Here is a 26,819-nt window from a genome sequence, read left to right as displayed (position 1 = left end):
GGAATTGAGTGACTTCAGAATCATAAAAAGGGCCACTTGTTTTAAACGTGATGGAATAGTGCGCTTTATCCTTAATTGAAATAAAAAGGCTCAGACATGTATTGCCTGTGATTCACATGTAACATGTTGATCTGACAAACTAATTCTTTAGTGGTATTTTGTTCAAGTCACACTTGAGGCATGTAACTTTTAGTTTTATGAATTCAAATATACATTTTTAAATCCTGTTGCTTTTGGGGTAAGGTTTATTTTTTTTATTTTTTAGAAAACATACTAAAGTCTCCAACATTCACTGCGTTTTTATGGCATCAAAACTTTCACCAATAGAGGGCGACGTTTATCTTCTGCAAGTACTATCACTTCCTGTGGACAATAACATGCGTTGTTCACAGCAAAATATTTGCATGACATTCAAATATTTTATAAAACCAGACCTTTTGCTTTTTTGCGTAATTTTCACTTTTTTGCTCTCCCTGTATTGAATTGGATTTCTTTAAAACAAACAAACAAAAAAACAATGAACTTTATTGCTTTCCTCTTTTATTCATGTATTTATCTATGGGGAAATTATTTTGGTACATTTTAGGATCATGTGACACATATTTAAGCTCACTTTGACACTATTGACACTATTCCAACTCGCTGGCTTTTATAATGTTTATTGAAACTCCCCTTTGCTTGTGAGACATTAGTGAGTACTTTCAAATGTCATTTGTCTGAACCTGCCAGTCGCATCATGTGGGTGGGGTATGCCATTTTTAAACACCGATTACCAAATAATCTTTGGAATAATTTACTGTTTACATCCCCTTTTTCACTAAAGATGTTTTTGAAACTGAATTCAATCTAACTTCTTGGTGGTGACGCTCACCCTATTGGCCTGCCAGGCCTACAATCACTGGATATGGCTGACTGGCAACTTGCATACAAGTGAAATTATCAACCATACTCTGCTTGAAGTAGGATTAGCCCCAAACCATGTGCATTAATGTCTGAAATATAATGCATAGAAACTATATAATAAACGATATCATATAAAAACTTGACCAAGATGAATAAAAATAATCATATCTTCAATTTGCAGCTCCTCCTTTGTGTTTTGTTGCACTTGTCCTGAAAGATATGATATTTGATGCTTTTACTGGTTGTATCAGATGGGCTCACATTGTTGTGTTGAATCTCTCTTTGTTCCTCTTCTAAAGGCAACATTGTTGTTGTCGTTTCCCTCTTTAGAAGGTCATATTTGGACCCAGATTGGAGCTTCTGGCGAGCCTGTTCTGCCCCATGAGCTGTATGTTCAAACTCTGATACAAGAGTTTTTGCTTAAAGGATACATACATTGGAATTTGTAGCATTCTGTAGAACGTGGGTAGTGGTGGAACATGATGGCAACAAATTATGGGGAGTAAAAAGTTGGACGTTTTGTTATTTCGGTGGCCCCGCTTATACCCTGTGACGTGAGCGGTAGCGCAACCATTTTGGTATTTATTCTAATGAACATATTATACAGACCAATAGCAGCGCGGCTCAGATAATCCCCAGCCAATCGGAAGGCGACGTTGTGACTCACCAAATAAGGAGAGACAGCACCAAATAAGGAAACGTTGTATCTCTTTATAAGGAGGGAAGTAGTTCCTCGGCTTTGGTATCACTCCGCTATCGCGTTCGGCGTTTTAAATTTAGGTATATTCCTGCACGTCAAAGATATTGACGGAGAGATGTTTTGGCAGACGTTGAAAAAACATAAACAGATGTTGAAGAAAAAGAGTAATATTTGTGTTATTTAAGCCACATGTTGTGGACTATATCACGCGGCGGAGCAACATGGCGGGCGCTGTTCGCGTTTTCCTTTTTGAGAAAGTGCTCGGAGTTTTGGAAATAGAGGAGGAGGGTGAACCAAACTGAACCGGGGTTGAAGGGTCCTGGGGGCAGCATCACTTTCCAAAGTTTGTTTCGGTGATTTCCTGGAGTCTCTAAACCCGCGACCGGCCTGCTTTGTTTACATTCTGTGACCCAGGCGTGTATGCGTTCTCCCGGCCACTCTCGGCACAGCCCGCTGCAGCTCCCTCGGCTCCGGTGAATAGAATGTTACAGAGCCAGGTCGGATCGGCACCATCTGGAAACGGGTCAGCTTCGGGCAGAGGTACCATCGGGCACGGCGCGGGGATCGTGGGCAGCGGGATCCGTCCCGTTCTCGTCAGAGCAGGGCAAGCGCTACCGGGGAACAGCGACTGCACCGGCGCTTCGGGGCGACCCGGGGAGAGAGACGCCGTCGGGATGCTGGGAGCTAATGGCCCGGGGGGTCCGAGGGGCGTGAGACCGGGGAACGGCTCCGGGGTGAACCCGCTGCAGACCGCCGTCCAGGGGAACATGGTGGGGCTGAACGCGGGAGTCGTGTTGCCTCACGGAGCCCGCTTCGACTCGGAGCGGGAGTGCGCTCCGCTGTGCAGCGGCTCGGAGAACGACTCTGACTCCGGAGACGACGACGACCCGGTGGGTTCACTCGGGGACAGCAGGAGAGGGGTGAAGCGGGAGAGAGGCGAGATGGAGGCGGCGGTGGCGGGGCAGGAGGTAGGGGTTCCTCCCGGAGGGTACGGCATGGTGCCCGGAGGGGTCGCCGGGGCAAAGCCGGGGAAGAAGACACGTGGACGCGTGAAGATAAAGATGGAGTTTATTGACAACAAGCTGCGGCGGTACACGACTTTCAGCAAGAGGAAGACTGGCATCATGAAGAAGGTGAGTGAGGAGCTCATCCAGGTACAAACACCTTGCCCGAGGACCACAGCATCCATCCACTCGTGGTTCTGACGAGCAACACGGTCCTCGCTAAAGAGGAACATGGGGGCAGCTGCAAAATAATGTTGTGAATAGTGAGTTTGCACAGTTTAGACCTGAAGCTAATGAATACAAACGGAGGAAAAAGACAAGTCAGGGTGGCACAGAGTGACTCAGTTGATGTGGGGAAGTCAGCATTCGTGACATGCTATCGGCTTTAAATAGGCTTTGGGCAAATGACAGGTCTATTTCTGACCCGCCTCACTCACACGCACTGACACTCTTGCATGCACGTTTCCAATAAACTGTCACAATCGTTCATGTGCGCGCACACACCCTCCACCTTTCTGCTCCCGAGTGAAGGGCCTGCAACTATTGCAAGTAGTTCCCTATCTCGGGCCCTGGGTGCACAGGCTGTTCTCTCTCTCTCTCTCTCTCTCTCTCTCTCTCTCTCTCTCTCTCTCTCTGTCTCTCTCTCTGTCTCTCTCTCTCTGTCTCTCTCTCTGTCTCTCTCTCTCTGTGAAAGCAGGGCTTTGCTTACAGGCTGTAGCCATGTGTTGGTGAGCAGCAGTCGGCCTGTATGTGCCAACAGCTGACTAAACCCCCAGGGACACGCATCAGAGGACGGTCAAAGAGCACTCAAACAGAAGCCAGGAGCTGAGGGACTGTCTGTACATGCATTATAAGCACTGTACCTTGTGACACACACACTTGCACTTGGCCTTGGCTTCAGTTTTGTTAGCAGAGCCTGGCACACAAGCGGTCAACATTAAAGATGACAGGGCATGCTGTATGGCAGCCCTAATTGCCCCCATTACTGTCTGCTGACCACAGAGCAGTATTTCTCTGGAAATTGACAACTTCCCCACACAATCACTACCATAATGAAGCATTGCTGAGTGGTGTTTGGCATCATGTCTTCTGGAGTTGATTATTTGGAGATGAGATCAGCCATTGACCATAAGTACAGGCATTATTGCGCCGTGGACGCGACCACTTCTCATTATGACTTTAAACACTTGTGAGATATGTTTGGTTTTTTGTAATCCAAGAGTTTTGTGTTGTCCCCAGAGCGCCTGCTCTGTGTATTCTTGCTGAATTTGTTTTTTATTTTTGTTTTTTGCGTATCTGACTGTTGTCGTGGAAACTGAGGTGTCTTTACGTAGGCTCTTGGCAACATGAACACTATATGACACACTGTGGGGATGGAGATTTTTTGAAAATGTTGCCCACACTATGCCAGCCATCGCAGAAAATTGACAGGTGGGTGGAGTGGGAAGATTCATAGTAGATTGGTCTCAAACTGGCTTCTGGGATGCACCCAGTTTCATGTTGAAGGGTGAAACGAGCACAGAAGCCCGGGCCTGTTGGTTCACCTCACACATCTGCTGCGGATGGCTTCGCCTGTAAACACTGGACTGGTACAGATTATTACCTCAGTGTGAGGTGCAAGATTACTCATTTGATACTTGTGGTTCCTTTTATTGGGGTCCGAAAAGCAGCATGTTTCCACTTCTTCTGCTGGCTGTGACTGCAGTCAGCAGGCTGTTTATAGCAGACATTTCTGACTTGTCACAGCAGGAGAAGCACAGGTGTTACAAATAACATCCACTCTTGTCCTATTCTGTTTAGATGCTCCAGGAAAAGGCACAAGTAGATGATTCAAGACTGTTTATTGAGCCTGTTTCATTCTACACACACGTATATGTGCGTGTATATATATATGAACTTGTACACAGAGTGAGATAATGTTTTTTTGTCCTAAGTGTTGATGAGGAGACAGCATCTCGAGGGACTTCAGGGTCTTGATGAGCTGACTGGAATGCAGCCAATGTTTAATTAATGTGACTAGTTACTTCCTCACTGCAATGTCTTTTTGTTTTTGTGAAAACATTAGTCATTGATTGATCGCTTGAAAGTTCATTTAACAGCTGTTCATATCCATAATTGATTTCTGATTAAGGCTCCAGCTTCTACATGTTTAAAAAAAAATGCATTTTCATTTCTTTTAATGATGACATCATACTATTTTCTCAGTTTGGAATTTAATATTTAAAGTTGGCAGACTGGGCATTTTGGCATTATTATAAATCTGAAGAGTGTCAAAGCAGTGTTTGGTTTCTGAGTCTCAAGTATCATTTAATTTCAACAGCAAGTTAATGCGTCAGTGCATCAAACTGATAAACATGAAGCAAATATTCTTCATGCTGGGTCTTGTTCAGACGCTTTATTCAGCTCGTCGTAACTCAACCCTCTACAGTGTAAATAACCCCTGTTTGAGCCTTAAAATATTCACCTGTTTTTTGGTTTAATAATCTCATGGAGTAAACAAGTCTCATTAAATGAATAAAATAAGAAATGTTGATTGACTGGTGGCGTCATACTTAACATTGTGTAATCTTGTACGTTTGCCTCGGGGCTTCTCTGTCTGAAGTATACATGTTTTCCTTATGCGAGTTCCTCTCGGTGCTGAATTATACCGTGTGTATTTAATTATTCGTGTATATGCTTTTGAGGGCGTGAGCTGGTGATCCTGAGGGTAGAAATTGTGGCCTCCATAAAGAGAAAATCCAAGCGGTTTTGTAAAATGTGCATGTTCTATCCTCCTGAGAGCAATGGCTTCCTCCCACAATCCAAACATGCTTGTTGGGTTAATTGGCGAGTCCAAATCGTCTGTGTCTCTCTGCTTGCCCGGTGATTCATTGTTAACCCGCCGAGGTCAATGTCTGCTAGAAAAGACCTGCAACCCTTGTCATGACCCATTCTCCTCTGACGATAAAATCTGGAATAAATAAGCTCATTTTGATAACAAAACTTCATCTGATTGAGTGGAGATTTCTTACATCCAGCTTTCCATCTGATATCTGAAACATGACTGCACTTCAGACAGCCTCGCGTTTACCACACATGTTCTTTTGTCTTGACAATAAAAAGCCTTTAGAATTTATTTGGCCAGCTTTATATAAAACCATAATGCAGAAAATCACAAGAATCTGATGTGATGCTCATTCTCAGGAGTTAAACCAACGCATATATTCAACAGAGGTTATACATTTGTGCTTTTCTGTTGTACGGTATTAATGCGTCAGCCCACAGTTGTTTGATGACCTTCACTTCAGGACTGAAGGCCTTTAGTCAATCCAGCAGAAGCTTCTCACATCATGGTTATGCCTGGTTACAGTGGACCGACAATAAGCAGTACAAATGCTGAACAATATGATCCCAAGTCTGGCTGCCTTGTTTTTAATTTAATTGCACAGCCACATATGCATGCAGCTGCCTGTGACTGCATCTTATTCTTTGCCGTTTTGATAAATGGGATTGACTGAAGTTTTGTGCGGCTAAGGAACCAATTAGAGTCGGAGAAAACACCAGCAGCAATCACACACCCCCTGCAGTCATAAATATTTATGTGAAAATCAGCAGAGCAAGGAAACTTATTAAAGCATTGTGTAGGTCTATTTTGCGCTGCCAAACAGCGCACTTAAGTTGACAAATTAGTCCTTTTTCTGTCTTGGATGTTGGCCAGACATGAGACTCTGTTGTTGGGGCCTCGGTAGCTGGCATCGCAGCACATCAAGGGAGATGGCAGTGGGAGAGAATTGACAGCAGCGGTGCAGTGCATGCGTATGTCTGCATTAGCACTTGCTGAGACAAGAGATTACTTTTAGCGCAGGTCGTTACTACGCACACCGAAAAACTTTGAAGTGCTCAGGTAAAACAAGTAGGCGCTGCAGTCATCATTAGCCTTTATCTCCCGCGTTACCATGTTATTACACACAAAAGGCAATTATATTGTCTGTTTCAGCTAGTGCACACGCACATAGTGAAGATAATGCCTATATAATGAACGCACCCGTTAAAGAAGAGAAAGTAGACTTGGGCAAATGTGTGGTTGTGTAACTGCTCAATAAAAAGGCTTTAATTTGAATTTGATTCATCTCCTCGCCTTTGCTCTGATGGTCCCAAAGCATCGCACTCGAGCTCACAATGGCTCATCTGTCAGCAAGCTCCGGCTCGGCTGCGCTCGCCAAGGTGATGGTAATGGCACTGTGTCTTCACAGCACCTGAAGCATCCTCCACATAACTGATGACTCATTAGATAAAGAGTGTTCTTCAGGAGTTCACTCCGAGTGCCGTTTCTGTGCGCGTGTGCTGAATACAGTCGAAGCTGTGCGTCTTTCCCCCGTTCCCCGAGAGTTTGAGCGCAAGCATCTCCAGGGCTGGTTAAAGGGTGAAAAGGCAGCAGGGTGTGATGAAGCCTCGCGTCTCACAGCTTCCTCTGCACGTTAGGAACAATTCATGGTGTCGTCCGCCATCACAACCGCGCTACTACTAGCCCCCCCATGCTAATACAAACCAGACCTTCACCGCAATCAGTCTCTCAACTATATCACACTCTCTATTCTGGGAGCCTTATCTCATGTTATTTTGGTTTCATTTGTGCTATACGTCAGACTTCTCTACAGGAGTATTTATAGTCCTGCGCTTCCTTGGCTTTTTTTTTTTCCCACAGATTCATGTTTGAAATCTTCTTATATTCTCTCCCCTGTTGAGATTAATTTGTGCGTGATGTGAAGGTAATCCAAGCCCTAATTTGGTGAACTTTTTTCTTTTTGATGTTGATTTCTCTCCTGGCTCCCGGCCCCGGTTCTTTCTCGGTCAGACGCTTACGTTTTGTTTTTCCATCTCTGCCAGGCCTATGAACTCTCCACCCTGACGGGAACGCAGGTCCTGCTGCTCGTCGCCAGCGAGACGGGTCACGTCTACACATTCGCCACCCGCAAACTCCAGCCCATGATCACCAGCGAAACGGGCAAAGCCCTGATCCAGACATGCCTGAACTCCCCGGACTCGCCGCCGCGCTCTGACCCGTCCACAGACCAGCGCATGAGTGCCACCGGCTTCGAAGAGACGGACCTCACCTACCAGGTGTCGGAGTCAGAGAGCATGGGCGACACAAAGGTGAGGAAACTCTTGTGTGGTGGCTGCAGTGTTCCGAATAAAGAGTTGCTTTACTTTGGTAAGCACTCAGCGGGAAGCTGTAGAAGTCTAGAACTGATTGTACCTGCAGTATGACTCCCCAGAGATCAACAACGGAGATACTTGCACACAAGTCTTTGTGACTCACTGTCTATCTCCTCTCTAATGGACACATTCATTGCAGTGCGAATTGAAAAAGAACAAATAGACCGCCATAGAGCGTCATTAATGGGTACAGTGGGAAATCTCTCCAGAAAAGGCCTGCACTGGAGGAAGAGAACCGATAAATCAAACCTACAAGCAGCTGTGGAAAATAATCTTTGTCTTATTGTAAACACAGTGGTGAACTTTTGCCTGTTGCACGGGGGGGCCTCTGGTGTAACATCATGGTTTGATTTCTGAGCACCAAACCATTTTTTAATTAGACCCCCCCCCCAAAAAAAAAAAAAAAGTTTCAGAAGTCCTTCAAAGTGCCGTGGATTGACAGGAGATGAGATATGGAGAATTCTGCTTCTGCACCAAAGGGAATGATCTACACTTTACCTTTCTGACCTCTTATCCAGGAAAGCCTTGTAATGCAGCAAAAGATAAATCACTGCAGGTCTGGGCTGTGTTAGGATGAGAAACGTACTGCCTGCTATACGCAGGACTTTGCTGTTTATATCTGATGGAGCTGGCTTGGTATATATCCGAATATCACACATTTTGCACACAGATACTTGCCAGCCGTTTGATAATCATGGCTGAAAATAGTCATGAGAAAACGTGAAACGTTCTCTGATTGAGTTACGCTGTTGGTCTTTGTTCATCCCTGACGAAAAGCTGCACATTGGATCTTTTGCCTCTCGCCACAGCACTGTGAGCGTCCTCCGAAAGCTTGAGGTTGAGCAATACATGTATCAACAGCCAGACACGCTTGGCTGTCCACACACCTTTTGTTCAATCACGTGCTGGAAGCCGAGATTCCGCGCGCTGTTTGCACAGCTTAAGCATACCTCTTTGAAGACGCACACTTCCAGGCCCGTTTGCCCGCATGGTGTTTTTACAGGGTGCGAACTAAAACCCACCACACACTTGTCAGGGATGAGAGATCAACCTTTGCATGTTAAGCCACTCTCATGCCCGTTCTGCTCATTGATAAAAATTAGATTCTGCCTCTGTTGCCATATATGGTATGGTTTCCCTGCCTGCACTCTTGGCTGAGGCCCCTCACATTCCTTATAAGCTGCAGCTGTCTTTGGAGTCCTGTGATCCCCCCCCCCCCCCCACCCCCAGCACCAGACCCCCCCATCTCCCCCCTCTCTGATATGGAGGGGAGGTATGGATGTAGATATGAGTTTGCAGAGTGGGAACATTGGAGCAATACTTCTCATCCCGTTCCATTTTACCACAAGGGTCGATTTAGGTGTCTCGCGGTGACGACGTGACCTCTGATTCCACCCGCGCTGCGCCGCATGAGCTCCACTAGCCCAGCAGCACTAGTAATTGTCGGTGTGTGATCTATGCCAATATCAACACTGTCGTGGTTAACGCACGGCAGGTTGATTCAGAGCCTTTCGATTTCTGAGGAATCGCCCTCGTTGCTTACTTGCCGCGCAAACCTCTGCAGCATCTGAACGCTATTCATCACGAGAGCAGTGTGTCGTGCATGCGGTCCGAGCTAGTCTAAACAACACGGGGTTTGTGACGGCCGGTTGGAGGGAAGAGTTTAGAGAACGAGTTGCGAAGATAAGTGAAGTAGATATGATTTGTACACATAAAATGAAGAGGGTCGAAACAACAGTGTTGTCATTTTACACAGGCAATACGTGAAGCCAAAATTCAGTTAGGTATGACGAAGCGTCAACTTATTTGTATAGCTTTTTTTTTTATTAAGTTCAGCTAAGGTCTTGGAATGGAAATTCCCAACTGAGAGACTGAAAAAAGACTATTTCTAGGAAATTTCCTAGACACTAGAAGTAAATAATCATGTAACTACATTAATAAAAAAAGGACAATGCATCATTGTAGAAGATGAGTGACATCACGCTTTTTATCCTGAGCTCTGTTCTATCGGCAGCAATTACAAATTATCTTATAAAATGTACATTTTACATTTTCTGGGCGCTCACTTGTGCAACCTCATTACAAGAGATCATGAGTGTCATCTGTGCCACGAAGTTCATGATCCCGATGTCTGATAGAAGAAAAGCTGTCAAGTGATTTGGTTGCGTCACCAGAGGCATCATTATTTGTCACAAGAACCAGTTCACCGGTGCAGGTGAGCGCTTCATAGCACTATGCTAGCGGCGCTCAGTCAGAAAATAATGACACTATTTGGTTGGGGATCCTTTGAGGTACGGGTAAGTAGATTTTGTTACCATTGAACACAGCCAAGCTTAATGTTTCCAGGCAGGAAAGCAATCGAATGCATTTCCCAGCTGCTCCGTTATTAATATTGCGTGTCAAGTGCCGGTACAGCAGAGTTGATTATTGCTTTTCATCTGTTTACCATATTGATATTAAAGCCATGTTTTAGTTGGGCTTTGTGTATAATATCCTGACGGAGTCATTCTCATGTCCCAGTGGGACATTATGTATACGTTGACTTTGAAGAAAAAATAATTTCAACACTTCCTGCCTTTCTCCGAACACGACTTCATGTTTACATCTGACTGCAGCCATCCATCATCAGCTGGTCTGCCATGTATCTTTGTCTCTTGAATTTCATTGTGGTTGAACATGGCAGCTGCTCTGGAAACTGGTGGTTGACGCATTCCTCGAGACGTCACGCAGAGCAGAATCGGCTTATTGTCCCTTAGAGAGTCTCTTTATTTGAGCCAACGATGAGACTTGAAGGGTGCGTCTTGTGTTATGTGTGAGAAATCCTAACTTTTCTTGTGTTGCCGCTCTGTTTGTACATGTAAAACAGCCTGTGGGCTGCTGAAAAACGTTCTGGAAAGTAGGGGACTACAAGGCACGAGCTTCCCATTCTGCCCTTCCCGCATCTCCATAGACGTTTTCGAGTTGTTTGCGGCCAATAATAAACTTGCCCGACTGTACAGATGTTTTTATGCTTTTCGGGTTATTTTTGGACGAGCGAGAGAAAATCCCACAACTCATGGCTGCTACTCATGGGTCTATCTTCGAGCTGAAGACTCTGTGTCAGTCTTCTCTGGTTTTCCCCTCCTCCTCTCCCTCTCTCAATCACCCCGTCTGCTCTGGCTGACGATCGTCGCTGTTGTAATCCTGGAGATTTTTATTAACCGCGCTGCTCATTAGCACAGATCGCTTCTGGCTCTGCCAACGCCGCCTTCAAAACAACAGCGACCAGCAAGCGTCCAGACTGAGGCCGCCATCCAGATCCCCACGGCAGGTTTAGAACAACTCCACCACTCAACCTGTAGCTCATTTATAACTGCGTACGAAACGTGTTGGAAGTGTTTAGAAGGGGGGGGGGGGGGGAGCAACGTTATGTCACCCACCCAGCCTCCCAACCCCCCTCATCCACCCCCTTATTTTACAGCAAGCAACTGGACAGGTCAGCCGCCATTGGCTGCGCCTCCTCCACTTGGGCTGCCTTGCCTTTTTTAGCAGTCCCAAATGGAGCTGCGAATTCCATGTTGCTGGCAGGGTGACAGACTTGGAGATGGGAGCCAGCAAATGGGAGATTAGATGAGGGCCAGCCACCAGTGAACTGCACAATGGGCTCTCCCAGCAGCACTGGACCGGCCTGCCAGTTGTCACCTTCAATTTGGAGTGATTAATCCCTCATGAATAGGGAATCATTTGTGTCCTTCTCTTTTTAATTATTCTCTCATTTCCGTCTCCTTTTTAAGACGGGCTTCTTATCTGTTGTCTGGGTGTTGGGAGGTAAACAAAGGTTTTTATATTTTTACCCTATATAGAGGCTTCTTTTCTTTTTCAGCAGCTCATTGGGGAAAACGATAAACAAAGTACAGTGAAGTGCCTTGGCCATGGTCTCTTGTGGATAGAACTTATTGAATTCTGTCCAGTGATCCCATTTATATTGGGATTTCCCACATGTTTACAGTTGCTTATAGGAAGGCCAAAGTGTAGAATACTTGGGGGGCCTCTGAGTCGTGGAGTGAAATAATGTCCCCGTCCAGTAAAATGGATTACATGGCAAGTTGTGGAGGGTGCGCTCAGTAGCTCAGAGGATTCATTGCTTATTCCAGCGGACTCGGCTCTCCACCCCTGCAACTATAAATTGTTACTTCATTTGATGCTTTCTGGTTCCTCATTATACTAAGTGGAGTCTTTCCTCAGGTCAAGCTCTGGTTAGTTGTTATTTTTTCCCAAAGTGTGTTGCAGTCATAAAGGTAGTTATGAATCGAATTGAAAAAAAAAACAAAACTAAAAAATAATGTTACTTTGGGAGACTGGGTTGAAATGATCAACCCACCTGTTGTAATGTGTAAATTATTCTGTTGTCCTGGAGCCAGTAAAATGCTTTGGCACACCTAAAATGAACAGTGGCACCTTAAAATGTTAACAGAACCTTTTGGGGGATAAAGACCTGGTTTGTCCTGAGATGTCAACCGGGTAAACCCACTTGTTGTAGCCCCCCCATGTTGACTCCAGAGCGACCCAGTAATTGTGCTTACTTGACACTTGGCAGCTGTGTGAACAGAGCAGACACGGTAAATATAAATGTTTATATAAATGCACACAGAACAGAAGCATCAATAGAATCACACTATCGAGCAGTGAGGAGCTCAAAATTCTGCAAATGTTGCCGAGATGCCGAGACGAGGGAGCTTCTGTTCATCAGTGGGGAGGAGGAGGTTTGTATTTGCAGGAACATGATTTGACCTTTGTTTACTTCGCGGTTTGATTGTCTTGCTGGCGATGTCACAAACGTGATTTCTTCTCCTCCTCCTCCCTCTGTTGTGTATGCTGAGATGTCATGAGAGTATCTATCTGGTTTGGACGCAAGTGTTACAAAACAAATAAAAATGCTAAATGCCAATGCACCACAGACTCCAATCCTTCTCAAAACTCTGCTTAACGGGTCAGCGTCGGTGAACATCTTATAATTGGCGCGCTTTAGTTGAAAAGCTTTCTTGACAGGTAAACATAAGCACAGTTTGTGAAAATTTGTAATTTAAAAATCACCTTGACTTGGCATCTCCAAGCAGCGTATTTAGCAGCAGTTCAGTGTCAAGCTGATGAAGCGATGCAGATAACTGTTTGGAAAAGAGTGCAAATAAAGTTGATTAAATACACTTATCACCTGCAGTTCCTGCTTTTTTTCCATTAAGCTTCAAGTTCAAGAGGTCACCTTCTTTGGGTTACTTGACTGAAATTACTATTTGATAATAACTTTGTTTACTTTTGACTCAACTAAAGCACCCACTTATATGTCCAATAACTTTGAATAGGGTTGTATGGAGTAGTTCAATTGTGTACATTTTGTTGTTCTAAATACATAGGTTATGGATTCTTTATTAACGACAGGTGAATGCAGGAAGTATTTTTATTTTTTTTACCTTGCTTATAATATTTATACATATTTCAGTTACATCTGCAGCCTTACTCAGTGTCAGCTGGCGTGTGATGACGTGTCGGCCACGTCCCCCTGCCGTCCAGTGGTCTCTGGAGGATAGAATCCCAGGTGTGTGGGAGGATGTGGGGCCCCCTAATTCATCCTCACAAACCGAACTCGCGTGTCACAAATTCAGGACCTACGACGCAAAGCAGAACCTGGCAACACAGTCGCAGGCACATTAAAATCAGCAAAGATCACCCACGGCAACATCACTAAGAAATAAGAAAAAAGCAATACAGGCCCTCAGACAAGATAAAACCATCACTACTTTATCTGCTGATAAAGTAAGGACAACTGTCATCATGGACACGGACAAATATGGAAAACTGATAGAAGCGATGTTCGAGGACCGGAACAAATGAGATACTGAGAAAAGATCCCTCGGACCAAAAGAAAAAGACACTTAAAACCCATTCTGGAAGCAAACAAAATAAGACAACTTACAACCAGCCATTATCACCCCACAAATATATGGAACCCCAAAAATACACTAAAAAGACACCCCACTGCGACCAATAGTGGACAGCATCGGATCTGTCACCTTCAACCTCTCAAAAGATCTGGTAGATATTATCAAACCCCTCCTTGGCACAAAAGAACATCACTGTAAGAACTCAAAACAACTGGAACAAGATCTCAACAATGTTACAACAATAGAAAATGGATGAAATCCTCATTTCACATGATGTCATATCGCTATTCACTGAAACCCCTGTTGATGTCACAGTACCTATTGTACAAGAATGCTTAAAAAATGACAGGACTTTAAATAAATGCACAAACCTTACAGTTGAAGGCATCCCCACACGGTGAGGTTTTGTTTGTTTTTTTTACCAAATCCACGTACTCTCAGTTCAGAGGTAAAATATACTGGGAAAAAAGTTTTGCAATGGGGGATCCATTATCTGCAATAATCAGCAACTTCTTCATGGAGGACCTGGAAACCAACGCCATCAACATAGCACCTGCACTCTGCAGACCCACCCTCTGGAAAGGATGTGTAGATGACATCCTGGAAATGATTAAAAAAAACTGGACTAACTGAAGCGCTCACAGACCATCTGAACAACATGGATGAAACTAGCAGGACCCTTTCCTTTCTGGACATGAACATTCACCACAGACAGGACAGCAGTATAAAAATCAGTTTATGGGAAACCGACACACATGGACCAGTACCTCCTCTGGACATCGGAATACCCCACAGCACACCAACTTTCTGTAATCAGAACACTTTATGAACGGGCTGCCATCATAACAGATGACATAGACAAAAAAAGAGGAGGAAAAACGCATCAAGAATGTATCTCACACAGTGTCAATACCCCAATGGGCGATAAACACAGGAGAACAACAAGTCGAGAATAAAAAAAGGAAAACAAAACAGACAGAAAAACCAGATAAGAGCATAAACAAGATCACCATCCCGTACCTCCGAGGGATAGCGGAACCCACACAATGTACAATGAAAAAACACATCATGAGTACATCAGTGAAACCACACACAAAACTCCTACAGTTGCTTGTACACGCTAAAGACAAAACGGACCCGGAGAACAAACGCAACCTAATATAGGAAATCCCATGTAAATCATATAACAAAAAGTACATTGGCGAAAGGGGCGGATCTTTTACTATAAGAAAGAAAGAACATCAAACGGAATGTGAAAAAGAAACGGCAGGTTGACTCACAAGATGAAAAAGAACAAGAAAATGCCAAATCGGCCATTACCGACCACTGCCACAGAAACAACCATATCATGAACTGGAATAAGGGAAGGGTCATTACATCGGAGGAAAACCAGCTCAAACGGTGGATAAAGGAGGCCATCGAGGTCAGGAAGTGGGAGACCATAAACCAGGACGAGAGGGGGCCCACATCCTCTCACACTCCTGGGATTCTATCCTCCAGAGACCACCGTACAGGGGGGGGGGGGGGCGGGGGGGGGGCTTCATCTAGGTAATGTTGTGTTCCCCCAGGAGAAAAGGCTAGGAACTACTGAGCTGAACTAAGTACTGTGATATTCACCAGCAGTGTCCTTCACAATGCCTCATGCAACTTTATCCAATTTAAATTCCACCAATATTCACTAAATCAGTATTTTCCACCTACACTGTACCCAATGAATAGATCCGTCTTGTGCAAGGCCCAAAAAAATATTCACACATACAAAATATTTGTGACTATTAAGTCAGTAAATGCATCACATCATTGTGGACTTGACTTGCATCTAATATAGTAGTAATTATTTTCTTAGTTTTAAGTGCTTTTTTTTTTTACATTAAAGACTGGTTGTAAGCTCCAGTATGTTTGTAGAGGACTGACAGGAGCTGGTCTCCATTTTCACATACAGATTCTAATAAATCCGTAAAAGCATGCGAACAGAAGCAGGTGAAGGACAGGACTTAAGGAGGAAGGGATGGCACAGAGATTTTGGCTTTATCTCACTTCTGCGATGAAAGAATGCATTACAGCCCCGTGGCCTATGTTTACTATGCACTGCTGTGACTCTGGAATGAAAGCCGGCACCGTTTATAGACTCCCACCAGCTCAAACGGGAGACACATGGAACTGGTCAAACAAAGCAGTAGGTCACCGAGATAGCTGCCGACTGGTTACCACACAGGTTGAAAACCAACACGACCACACACTGTTGTGCCTCCCGAGAGGCAATCCTGCAGGATCTCTTGAGCCGACGTTCATGTCTCCGCTCGCCAGTGTAATATAGAAATGCACCGATGAGGACAGTACGACATGGACAAACGGGGACGGCACCGGCAACCAGAGATCAACATTTAACATCTCGGCCTGCCACAGAAAACGAGACGTCTTGTGCAGTCCTCGGTGCCGGGAACCGCTCGGTGTCAGTTGGCGGCTGCCTTTGCACATGGGCCCACTGGAAAGGGTTAATTCCTCATCAGAGGTGCTCAGGTTTCCCCCCAGCTGTCTGTGCCCTCAGCTGTTTGTACTGTTGGCCCCTCTCCTGTCCCTCTGTCCCGAACCTCACACCGGTCTGACTCTGCTCCGCAAGCACTTGGCTCAGAATATGCTGCACTGCTGTCACGGGTCAAACAATCATTGGCTTTTCTTAAAATACTCCACATTTTCAATTTGTGTTCCTCGAGTGGCTCATGTAATCTTCTTGATGAGTTTTAGTGAACATTAATTGTCCTGAAGCCGCGGTGACAACCACATCTCGCTCTGTGAGCGGTCACTCTGAGACGAGCGGTCGGTCTGGCGGCGCTGCAGCAAATCGCATTGTAGCGAATTTATTCAGCTTTCTTTTTTGGGTTAAAAGGGCAGGACAACTGTGAGTGTCATGCGAGGCCCTCCCCCTCAGGCTTTCCAGCTGCTGTTTAACTAAAGCGGTGAAGGACTTTGGACTGTCGGAGCCCCTCGGCAACGGCCTGCCTCGAGCTCCCCCAGCTCACAAACTGCTCTGTCACGGAGGCACTTTGGGGTTTCTTGTGATCCGGGCCAGCACCTTGTATGAGACGGCACCTGCTCCTCCATACGTGCCTGGTGCAGTCCAGGCGACTTCGCTTTAGTACTCTTTTTCTTTTACTTGGCCGCTGAGGTTTTTATCCTGAAAAAAAAAAAAAAAACCACTTGTGAAACAAATGGCCCTTACAACGGTTGACAAGTGCGTAGGCATGCAGTGCCGCGGCAGCAGGTGAGCCTGTCCTTACAGTAGCTCCACTTCCGTGTTTGTCAGGTGGTGTGGGGCCGTAAGGCCTTATCAGCAGAGTCCACATTAGATGGTCCACCTCTCACCCATGTAATTGGTCACGTATAAAAACCAACAGTGCTTTACAAAGACAGAAGTTGGCCTCGCCTGTGTCTGTATACTCTCTCTATTACCATCGCTTCCTTGTGTTTCTCGTGCACTCATGTACTTGCTCACTAAGAGTGAGCTTGTCTGGTGTGAATGTGAATCGTGGTCGTGCTTTCGGACACTCACCTTGTACTTTTGACGTGTCTCTTTTGTATTGCTCTGAGGGGCGTTGGGTCTCTGATACGTATGCAAACTTCCAATAGAGTCGAGCATTAAATGACATTGAAGAGTCGATCACCAAATAATTAATATGTCAACTAGAAACATAGACTTGCTTTTTAAGTGAGTGAAAAATACCTGATCTGAAATGTTTTTTTTTTTTTTTTTAGCCAAAAAGCATATTTAGATGCTTGAAGAAAATAACCGACTCGACTTGACATATTCGCCTCAAATTCAACCATGTGACAACAAAACTTTGTAATTCTCCTTACGAAGTGCTCAACATGAGTACTTCTTTGATGCATTTTCATTCAACTTTACTTCACTTCATGGCCTGAAGGGAAATAATAAGATGAATGGCAGGAAAGGCGATCCCTAGTGAACCACCAGTGCTCAGTGTGTGTCACATGGCTGCACATGCCCTGAGCTCAAATCTGTGCTCAAGAGGACCCCCAACTGCATGTCGCCCCCCGCATTTCCTGTCACTGTTGAATGCAAGTCCCACGGAGCTACAGTGTAATCTTTGCACATTGACACAATGTTAAAACTCCATACATCTTAATACTCCTACAAAAATAGTTTAAAATGACACTTTGCAGTTCATTTTGAGGTCTGCAGCATCTATAGAAAAAAAACACTGTGTAGGATCCAAACAAAGTCTTTGTGTGCCAAAAACCTAAAAACGGCACACGTCAAATAATAAAAATGTACTTTATAAAACCATGTGTGCACACATACCTTTCCCTTTTATAGATCACAGTCCACCTTGAAGGTTGTGCAGTTAAAACCCCACCCCCAACACCACCCCCAACACCACCCCCAACACCACCCCCAACACCACCACATTCTACCATGAATGGTCAATGCAAAGTACCTCATGAATATTTTGATATCTGAATAAGCCTGCTGATTGATGGCATTTTCCCCCGTAATAAATGCAGAGAAGGTGAAAATGAAATGAAATCTCACGGAGAACGAAATAGAGGTAGAGGCCACGGAAATTATATTATTTGGTGGTCACAGCAGTGGCATCACTCATGAAAGAAAAACAAGTGATTGGCAGCACGTCGTCGCCACAGTAAATAATGTGAGAGCCACGGAAGACCTGTGATTGCAGAGGTGGAGAAGTGTCTGATCTGAAGGTGGAGGCAGAGAGGACAGTGGCATGATGATGATGGTCCCGCTGAGTTTATTATTACAAATAACAATGTTTGCGTGGAAAGTGGTGTACACATCTTTCAGGCCCTGTTTTGTGCGTACACAAGTCTTATAAATGAGGTCCGTACATTGTTTTAGAAAATCTTAACACTAAATCTCCCAATTAAATAAATTGATTGGACATCTTCTTTTTACAGTGTAATTTTTGCCAACTTCAATTCTGTCCATTACCTGGATAATATTCAGATATATAGAGAAGAAGAGTTAGAATTTTATTGATCAATTTGGTTGGGTACTGCAGAGAAGTTGTTGTTCTCGAAGCAATATGGGAAATTAAATCAAATGTGAATATGCCTCAATTATATTTATATTTACGGTTACCATCAAACAACTAATAAAGTATATGAAGGATTAGCTGGAGAAAATTGGGGTACTTCTCCTCAATACAAGGTGGGAATTTGGTGGCAACAGTAGATCCACGTTGGTTCATCCACAATGCCTGTATGGATAAGAAACTAGGCTGTGGTGATGGTCCATATTGTGAGGCCAAGTGTGGTAAAACAGCTGCATTTCTGATTTTGTCCCTTGAAGCTCCGTTTCCCTCTCTGACGTGTCTTTGTATCCATGTTCATTCATCTAGAATCAAAGCGTCGGAATAACGCAGCACCGTGATAAACCTCCGCCATGAAGCCCGCCTCCCGTTGTATTAGGGATCATTAGTATCGTGTGATGGAGCGTTGAATATGACACGGTGGGCACAGTGTGGGCCCGACGCCCACCCGGCGCTCATCGTGCAGCCCACTCGCCGACACATCACGTTCAATGGCTGACCACATCAGCATGCAGTGCGTTGCTACATCTCTCCACCTTTGATCCAAAGTTTGTCTCTCTCTCTCTCTCTCTCTCTCTCTCTGTCTTTCTCTCTCCCCCATTTCTGATGTCTCTTTTTCCTTTGCAGAGATGTCGCGGTACATGGTCTGCCAGTTGTCATAGTAACTCCACAAAATAACATGACTTGGATAAACAGTGTTTTTGTTCCTTTTCAGTGGAGTGGCATTGAGGAGTGGCTTCATTTTAAATTGCGCTAATACAGCTGACTCGGTGAGGACGCATGGTCATGCTCGTATATGTTTCCATCTTACTGTAGTAGAATAGTTTAGCAAGCTTCATTATGTCCTATTAGTTTTGAGTCTTTATTTATTGTGGTTTTATTGGAAAGTCGGTTTATTGCGCTGCTTTCACTTGAGCGAGGGGGATGTTGTGGGAAACTCTCCCTGCTCCACTTTGTATTTTACATATGGACACAATTAGAGGGGTCCCTGCCTGTTTCTCCACCTTGTTTATGTCGTTTGCCCTGCGACTATTAAAACCCCCCTCTGGTCTCTGTCAGCCATCCATTGATCCCTGAAATACAGCAAGAATTAAAGGCTTCCCCTCCCACCTTGCCTGCGTTTCGCAGCACAAAGAGGTAGAGCCCCATTAATGGTGTTGTTTGAGGTGTCGTCTTGTGAATCCGGTGTTAGTTTTAGCTGTGGCAGGATTTGGTGTTTGTTAGCGCGGTAAGACGAGTTGTCTGGTTTGAATTCAGGCACCTTAAATGAGCAAAGCTGATTTCACTGTGGGTGTTTGCTGGTTTGTTTTCTTGCTTTAGATGAAATCTGAACTCTTTTGTCAAACGTGTGGTGAAACGGATTGGAACAACACCAGCAGCAGTCTAATAAGCAACTCGCTTGTGTTGCATTCTGGGAATTGTAGGCTCACGTGTTTTTCAGCGTTTGATCCATGCTAAGGTGTAATATTTGTCACCAGAGGTGAGAAATAACTTGGTCCTAGGACCGTAAAGCGTTATTTGGATTATCTGCCAAACTTGTCATTTTATCCCTGATATATAAACATGAATATCTGTGAATAACATGAATAACTTATTGGCTTCAAATTTACTGAACAGGGGCCTGGAAGATGGGCACGACATTTCCCATACAAAAGTTGTGATTTATAACGATAAACCTGGCGGGAGAATGTACGTCAACTTTGATACGCACACATGCACATTACTAAAATGATTTTCGAGACGGAGGAAACTGGTAGCGCAGATATTGAGGTGGTGAATTGAATCTAGATTCATACATTTAATGGCATTGCACATCAGAATATAGATCCATGTAATCATAAACACTGAAGGCTGCAGTGTTATAGATGTTCCTTCAGTGAACCATTAGGCCCACTATTGAATTTGCAGCGCTATGTTCATATGTCACATGTTCATCTTCTACTGAATGCAATATAGATCTGTACTTTACAGGTCTCTGCTGTGGTCTCCAACAAATCTGTGTCTCTTTCCCTCTCCGACGTTAGTGATGCCACCAAATAATATTGTTTTCCTGGCCCCCACCTCCATTTTGCTCTCTCTGAAATTCCTTTTTCTTTTCTTCTCTGCTTCGATTTAGTGCAAAATGTCATCAATCGGAAGGCGTATTTATATGCAAAAATATTCATGAGGCACTTTGCATTGACCATTCATGGTAGAATGTGGGCGCGTTGAGCGCAGGATATGAACTGTGCAACCTTCCAGGTGGACTGTGGTCTTATAATGGGAAAAGTGAGTGCAGGTGTGTGTGTATGCATGGTTTTATAAAATAAATAATATTTTGACATGCGCCATACATGTAGTAAGGCTCCTACGCAATGTTTTAAAAATGAGCCCCCAGGACACGAATTGGTCTGGGAACATTGTCTATCAATATCTATCTGCTCATTTCTGAAAACGAAAATCTTTATCTACCAGAAAATGGCATCCATCTTCAGAGAAAGTCTAAATGTCAAAAGCAACACTTTTTTTTTTTTTAAACCATGAGTATACTTAAAAGTGAGAGATTTTAACTACTTGAATGATGGTGGTGTGGTTTCTTCCCTTCCTGGATGCGACATCGAATTATGTGATCATCGTGGCTCATGGTTTTACACAGATGTCCTTCCTGAGAGTCTTGCTTGGCGACCTACAGTGGTATAGGGATTTGAACCAGCAAACAGCTGTCACCTTTTTACTCTTCCTTGAGTAAAGAACTTGTAAATTGTGACCCTACATTTTCTCCACCCAACCCTCTGCTCCTGCCCCCCCCCCCCTCACAGACTTTGTTTTCTTCCACAGGACACGCTGAAGCCCACCTTCACAGTTGCCAGCCTCCCGGGCTCCACCAGCAGCTCCCAGTCCACAGTGCCCACCACTTCCACCACCATGCAGGTGAGCAGCGGCCCCTCGTTCCCCATCACCAACTACCTGGCCCCCGTCTCGGCCAACAGCAACGTCAGCGCCAACGGGACGGTCCTGAAGACGGCCGGCGCCTCGACGGGTGTCATGCAGCTTCCCAGTGGCTTCACTTTCATGCCCGGTAGGTACCTCGTGTCCAACAACTCAACATTTGTAATCATTCGAGTTTGTCTTGACCTCATCTTTTGGAGTTGAAGTGACTCTCCTGCCAGTCTTTGTGCTCCGACGCCGTCGCTGCTCCATTGAGCTTATTAGCTGATTAGAATTTGAATGGCGCGGCGCCGTGACCCCGGCCATCGTCTCGCTGCCGTCGTGCCTCTTCTCCCCGAGCTGTTTACATCACACAACAGCTCTTCACCGCCCCGTCACCGACACTCGGCGTCCTTGCATTTTTACAAAGCCCCCTGTATCCAGGGGGGGGGGGGAGTCTGTTGGCAACCGGCCCTGTCTTTGATTGTCACTTGGGGACAGGTATAATTAGGTGAGGGGGGCACAATGGAGCTGGCATTGAGGGCTGATGAACAAGGCCAATAATTATCCATGAATATTCAATACAGGATGGGTGGCTTTGCTGAATTTATAATGGAGGAGTACTTGGTGGAGTCAGAGCCTCGTGACAGACCCGTCCTGAACTCGACATGACCTTTCATTAAGGGGGAACTTCACAGACGCACGAGGGATCCGTCCCTCAATGAGTCAGCCAGGGTCTGGGCCAGCAGGTTTTGTTTTGGGATCCCCAGAGTGTTTTTAGAACAGCTTTCCAAGTGATTTTTCATTATGCAGTTATTATTGGGGGGGGGGGGGGATGTGGGAAAGGAGATGGAAAATGGAGGTACATTCGTTTTTCAGGAACACTGGGTTGTAATTTTCATGAACATAATTCATCCAAATTTCAATGAAACCCGATAACGGAGCCGAACATCGAAATATATGAGGCAGAGCCGTAAAACGCACACATATTTCCCCCGCCATACACCTGATGGAGCTGCAGGGTCTCACCAAAATGACGACACTGACGTGAACAAAATCTCCAGGCTGTTAGACATTGACCTGCTGACTCAGACAAGCTGCACCAGGACACTTTTTGTTTCATCACAAAAGATGGCGTCGTAAAGTTGAACAGACCTGCCGCCTCAGCAGCGTTTTCCTCGCTACCGTTAAGTGCGAGGCGTCGCAGTGTGCAGGTTGTCTTCACTGTACTCTTGAGAGGACGGGACACATGATGCCCACTAATGGGTCCAGAGTGTCACTTTGACTGACGGGTGAAGGACAGCCAGCCACGATCCCGCTCCTCTTTCTTCAACCTTCTCACACTTCTCTTTCTGTCCCTCCCTCGCTCGCCCCGCTCTATCTCTTTCCTCTTCGCCACCTGTCTGGCACATTGCAGCAGTGGCAGGTGGATCAACACACCCTCCCTCACTGAAACCTCTCTGCTTGACAGCTTGAACCCCCACCACCACCACCCCACCCCCCAGCAACTGTCACCAGAACACACCAGCAAATGTTGAGGGTGTCCCTCCAGAGTTATGTTCAAAGACAAAAGTATCGGAGTATCTGCTGGTTGTTCAGAAAAGATTTAGATGAGATTTGATTGTTTTTACATTTGACAAAAGAAGTGACTAAACTTCCACCCGAACCCGTTCAGATACAAGCGCCGCTGCTGTCTGCAGCCCCGGGACAATGTGAGACAACTTTACCTTCCCAGGCAGCCGGAGCCTCCCCCCCCCTCCCCCCGTCCTCACAAAAACCCCTCAATCTGCTAGTTTCCACTATTCATTTGTTCCTTTGCTACATTTTGTATTGATGTGTCATTTTTATTTGGTTACTTTGCTCTGCCAGCTGACAAGAGCTGCCAAACAGTATCTCATTGTTTCTTCACTGATAACAAATGACTATTATGTAATATTCTGTTCTATTTGGGTGTTTGCACGGCACGGTCAGCCCGTAAAAAAATCAAGGAAGCTTTGCAATAATAATATTACAGACTCAATCTAAGTTTTTTTTTTTTTTTCCTCAATTCCTGAAAAGTAAAACGTCTTTTCGTTGCGGTTCAATCTTTTCATGTGAAGGTTTTTATGGAGATGTTTGATTTGAAGGGATAGGGGGAAAAAAATGCTCATGGAGACACTTGCTGAAGTAACTTCAGGTGAAGGTGGACTGGTGGGATGATAGACTCCTGGCTCATGAGTGCCTTTTCAAACTGTGCTGTCCTTTCAGATTTAGACTGATCCCTGTGTGTGTGTGTGTGTGTATGCGTGTGTTCGCGTGTGTACCCTGCAGCAGGCACTCCTCTCCCCCCTGGCACCCCCACCATTCCTCTGAGCCAGCTGCAGCAGCACTCCCTGGCCCTCCAGGGGCAGCATGGTCAGGCCCTGGCCGCCGCCCCGCAGCCACAGCAGGGACAGCAGGCTGTCTTCCGCTTCCCTGCTGCTGTCTCCCTCACAGGTGACCTGCTCTGCATGCCGCACGCCGCCTGCCGTCACTAACCGCCATCTTGATAATGAAGCTGCTGCCGCTCCTGCTCCCTTTTCTGTGGTGACTAACCATCATGCACTTGCACTGAATGCTCCTCATAGGACGACGCCGTCTCTCTCTCTCTCAGCTCGCGGTGCTGAATTACGCTCACCCTGTCACCACTGCAACCACACTGCGTCCCGACCCAAACGCCACATGACTACTGCAGCTGCTGCAGTCCCCCGGGAGAGTGTTTGAAACTCCTCATTGTGTCTTCATGCCGTGTGTGTGTGTCTCCAGGTGCTGGAGTTCCCCAGCAGCTCCAGGCTATCCAGGTCCATCCCAACGCTCAGTCCGCCTCCAACAGTGACAGCAGCCCTGAGATCTCCCACACCTCCTCCAACTCCACCGGTAGGTCACACTGTTATGCCTTTCAACACCCACCCAGTTTGTGGATTTCACCAGCGAACCAGCTCCATGTGAAGCAGTGAGGCAACAGATGGTGGAGGGAGACAATTGGAATAGGATAAACATGGCACGAAAACACACTGTTATTTCAAAATTCAGATTCCTGCCATCCCAACATTGCCCCGCAGATTGTCTCTAATACCCGCCTGCACACTGAGCGATTTTGAACAATTTTATCAGTTCTCATCGAGGTACAATATATGACATGAATCTAATAAACGTTGGACACGGTATGAAGTTCGCTGTGTGCGGATGAGAACGAGGAGAGCAGCTAAACGTTCACAGGTGTGCGCCGTCCAGCCCCGTAAAGGAAAGGAGCCCAACAGGAATGGTGTCATGGTACGAAATGAAATGGAATCAAATGTTTGCGACCGACAAGAAAATTTTCTTTTTGTGATCAGATCACACAAACACAAGATCATACCTTTTATAGCAGGAGGTCGATTCTGGCCAAATTTAATTTCAACAACCCCAAAGCAGGACAATGATTGGACTCTCCTTTCTGATCTCTAGCGCCCCCCCAAGGAGGATCCCATATTGGTATCCACTGCTCTAAGGAACTGTAACCTCCTGTGAGCACAAAACTTAGACCCAACGTGACGTGTGGACAGAGTGTTGAGGATATTTTGTTTGTTCCAGGCGATCGGTGGGGACTAATATGATGCACTGAAGAAAGGTTCCATTTCAATGATCTGAAAGCAACTAGACACTCCTGATTGATTGTAGTGATCATGTCCTGTTTTGTTTTGTTTTTTTAACTGTTGGTGCAGTTTATTTATTTTTTCTCCTGTGTGGTGTCATTTATGTCCAAGAGGAAACAATAACTCACTCAGTTTAGACATAAAGTGCCACCTGCTGGCCAACACGTGCACTCACCTCTTGCCCTCTGTGTGACTTACCTTCTCCTCCCTCCCTCCCTTCCTTCCAGCAACAGTAAGTCTCCCGGCAACCATTGTCACTTCGTCAATGCCAACGTCTGTGGCGGGTCACATGATGTACCCCAGCCCCCACACCGTCATGTACGCCTCCACGCCGGCGCTGTCAGACGGGAGCCTGGCCGTGCTCAACGCCTTCTCCCAGGGCACGTCGGCCATGCAGGTGTCGCACGCACAAGCACAAGACACGGGTAAGATGCAGGAGGACGCGCCGCGGAGAGGAAGCGCCGCAACTCGTCAATGTCTAAACGGGCTGGCGTGTGTTTTCCAGGCGCCGTCTCTCAGGTGTTCCTCACGGCACCTCCCGGCACGGTGCAGATTCCCGTCTCTGCAGTGCAGCTACACCCAGTACGGCAAGATCTGCATTTTACAAGTGAAACTCTCATATTCCCTCTGCAACCAGCATGCCACGTTGACTGCACTAATGCATCCTAACCAGAGCACCGGCACTCGGAGGACACACCAGTTTTCCTCACCTGTTGCATTTCTGTTTGAGTGTGGGGGGGGGGCTCGGCCAGCATCGTGTTCATTTGACACAAGAACACACACATGCAGTCGACTTGAACCAGCGCCACTGTAGCTGTGCATGGACATCCACACCACCGTTCAGTTGCATAAAGAAGAAGTGAAACCAGATGGTTGTATTGCGATGGAGCGCCTCCGTTAGCGTCGTACACGTCGTTTCACGAGGGCCGATAACCTGCGTCACAGAGAAAGCGCCAGCAGCTGTTGCAGCTTCACGGTCCTTCACGACAGGCAGCATGCCGTGTGGCAGCATCTCCATCTGTGGTGGGGGGCTGTGTGACGTGATGACTCGCGATGGGCCGCCTCCTGACACCGCTGCGTTGCTTCTTTCCAGATGGTGATTGGCCAGCAGTCGAGCGGCAGCAGCAGTAACCTGACGGAGCTCCAGGTGGTCCACCTCGACGCCGCACAGAGCTCCAAGAGCGACTGACAGACGGCTGGAGCTGTTTAAGACAGACCCAGGGACACACACACACACACACACACACACACACACACACACACACACACACACACACACACACACACACACACACACACACACACACACACACACACACACACACACACACACACTCACACACACACTATTTATTGATGCCTTCTGATAGTTTCACATCACACATTTGAATGTGATGTCAATGTACACACAGACACAATCAAGGGCATATGTGTGGCCGACTCTTATACAGTATGTTTTGGTATAT

At 45.9% G+C, this 26,819-nt stretch overlaps 1 protein-coding gene across 3 annotated transcripts; it reads left to right on the top strand.

The window, feature by feature from the left end:
- Positions 1-1,881: 1,881 nt before the first annotated feature.
- Positions 1,882-26,695, top strand: srfb (serum response factor b). Of its 3 annotated transcripts, none has more exons than XM_080507585.1 (8): positions 1,882-2,736; positions 7,474-7,740; positions 21,611-21,851; positions 24,011-24,175; positions 24,485-24,595; positions 25,581-25,778; positions 25,859-25,935; positions 26,447-26,695. In XM_080507585.1, exons 1-8 carry the CDS (start codon positions 2,086-2,088, stop codon positions 26,540-26,542), a joined length of 1,806 nt encoding a protein of 601 aa, XP_080363711.1. In that variant the 5' UTR covers positions 1,882-2,085; the 3' UTR covers positions 26,543-26,695. The 3 variants fall into 3 exon arrangements, with proteins under 3 accessions (XP_080363711.1, XP_080363712.1, XP_080363713.1); XM_080507586.1 differs by having other exon boundaries at positions 25,859-25,960; XM_080507587.1 differs by lacking the exon at positions 24,011-24,175.
- Positions 26,696-26,819: the final 124 nt, after the last annotated feature.

Source organism: Blennius ocellaris, assembly GCF_963422515.1.
Source record: "Blennius ocellaris genome assembly, chromosome: 13".
NCBI lineage: Eukaryota > Metazoa > Chordata > Actinopteri > Blenniiformes > Blenniidae > Blennius > Blennius ocellaris.
Note: the sequence above shows the minus strand (reverse complement) of the source record. Positions and strands in the feature narration are given on the sequence as shown.

Coding starts and splice junctions, on each gene's coding strand:
- srfb (XM_080507585.1), top strand. CDS start 2,086: ATGTTACAGAGCCAGGTCGGATCGGCACCATCTGGAAACGGGTCAGCT. Junction 21,852..24,010: donor TGGCTTCACTTTCATGCCCG/GTAGGTACCTCG, acceptor TGTACCCTGCAG/CAGGCACTCCTCTCCCCCCT. Junction 25,936..26,446: donor CTGCAGTGCAGCTACACCCA/GTACGGCAAGAT, acceptor GCTTCTTTCCAG/ATGGTGATTGGCCAGCAGTC.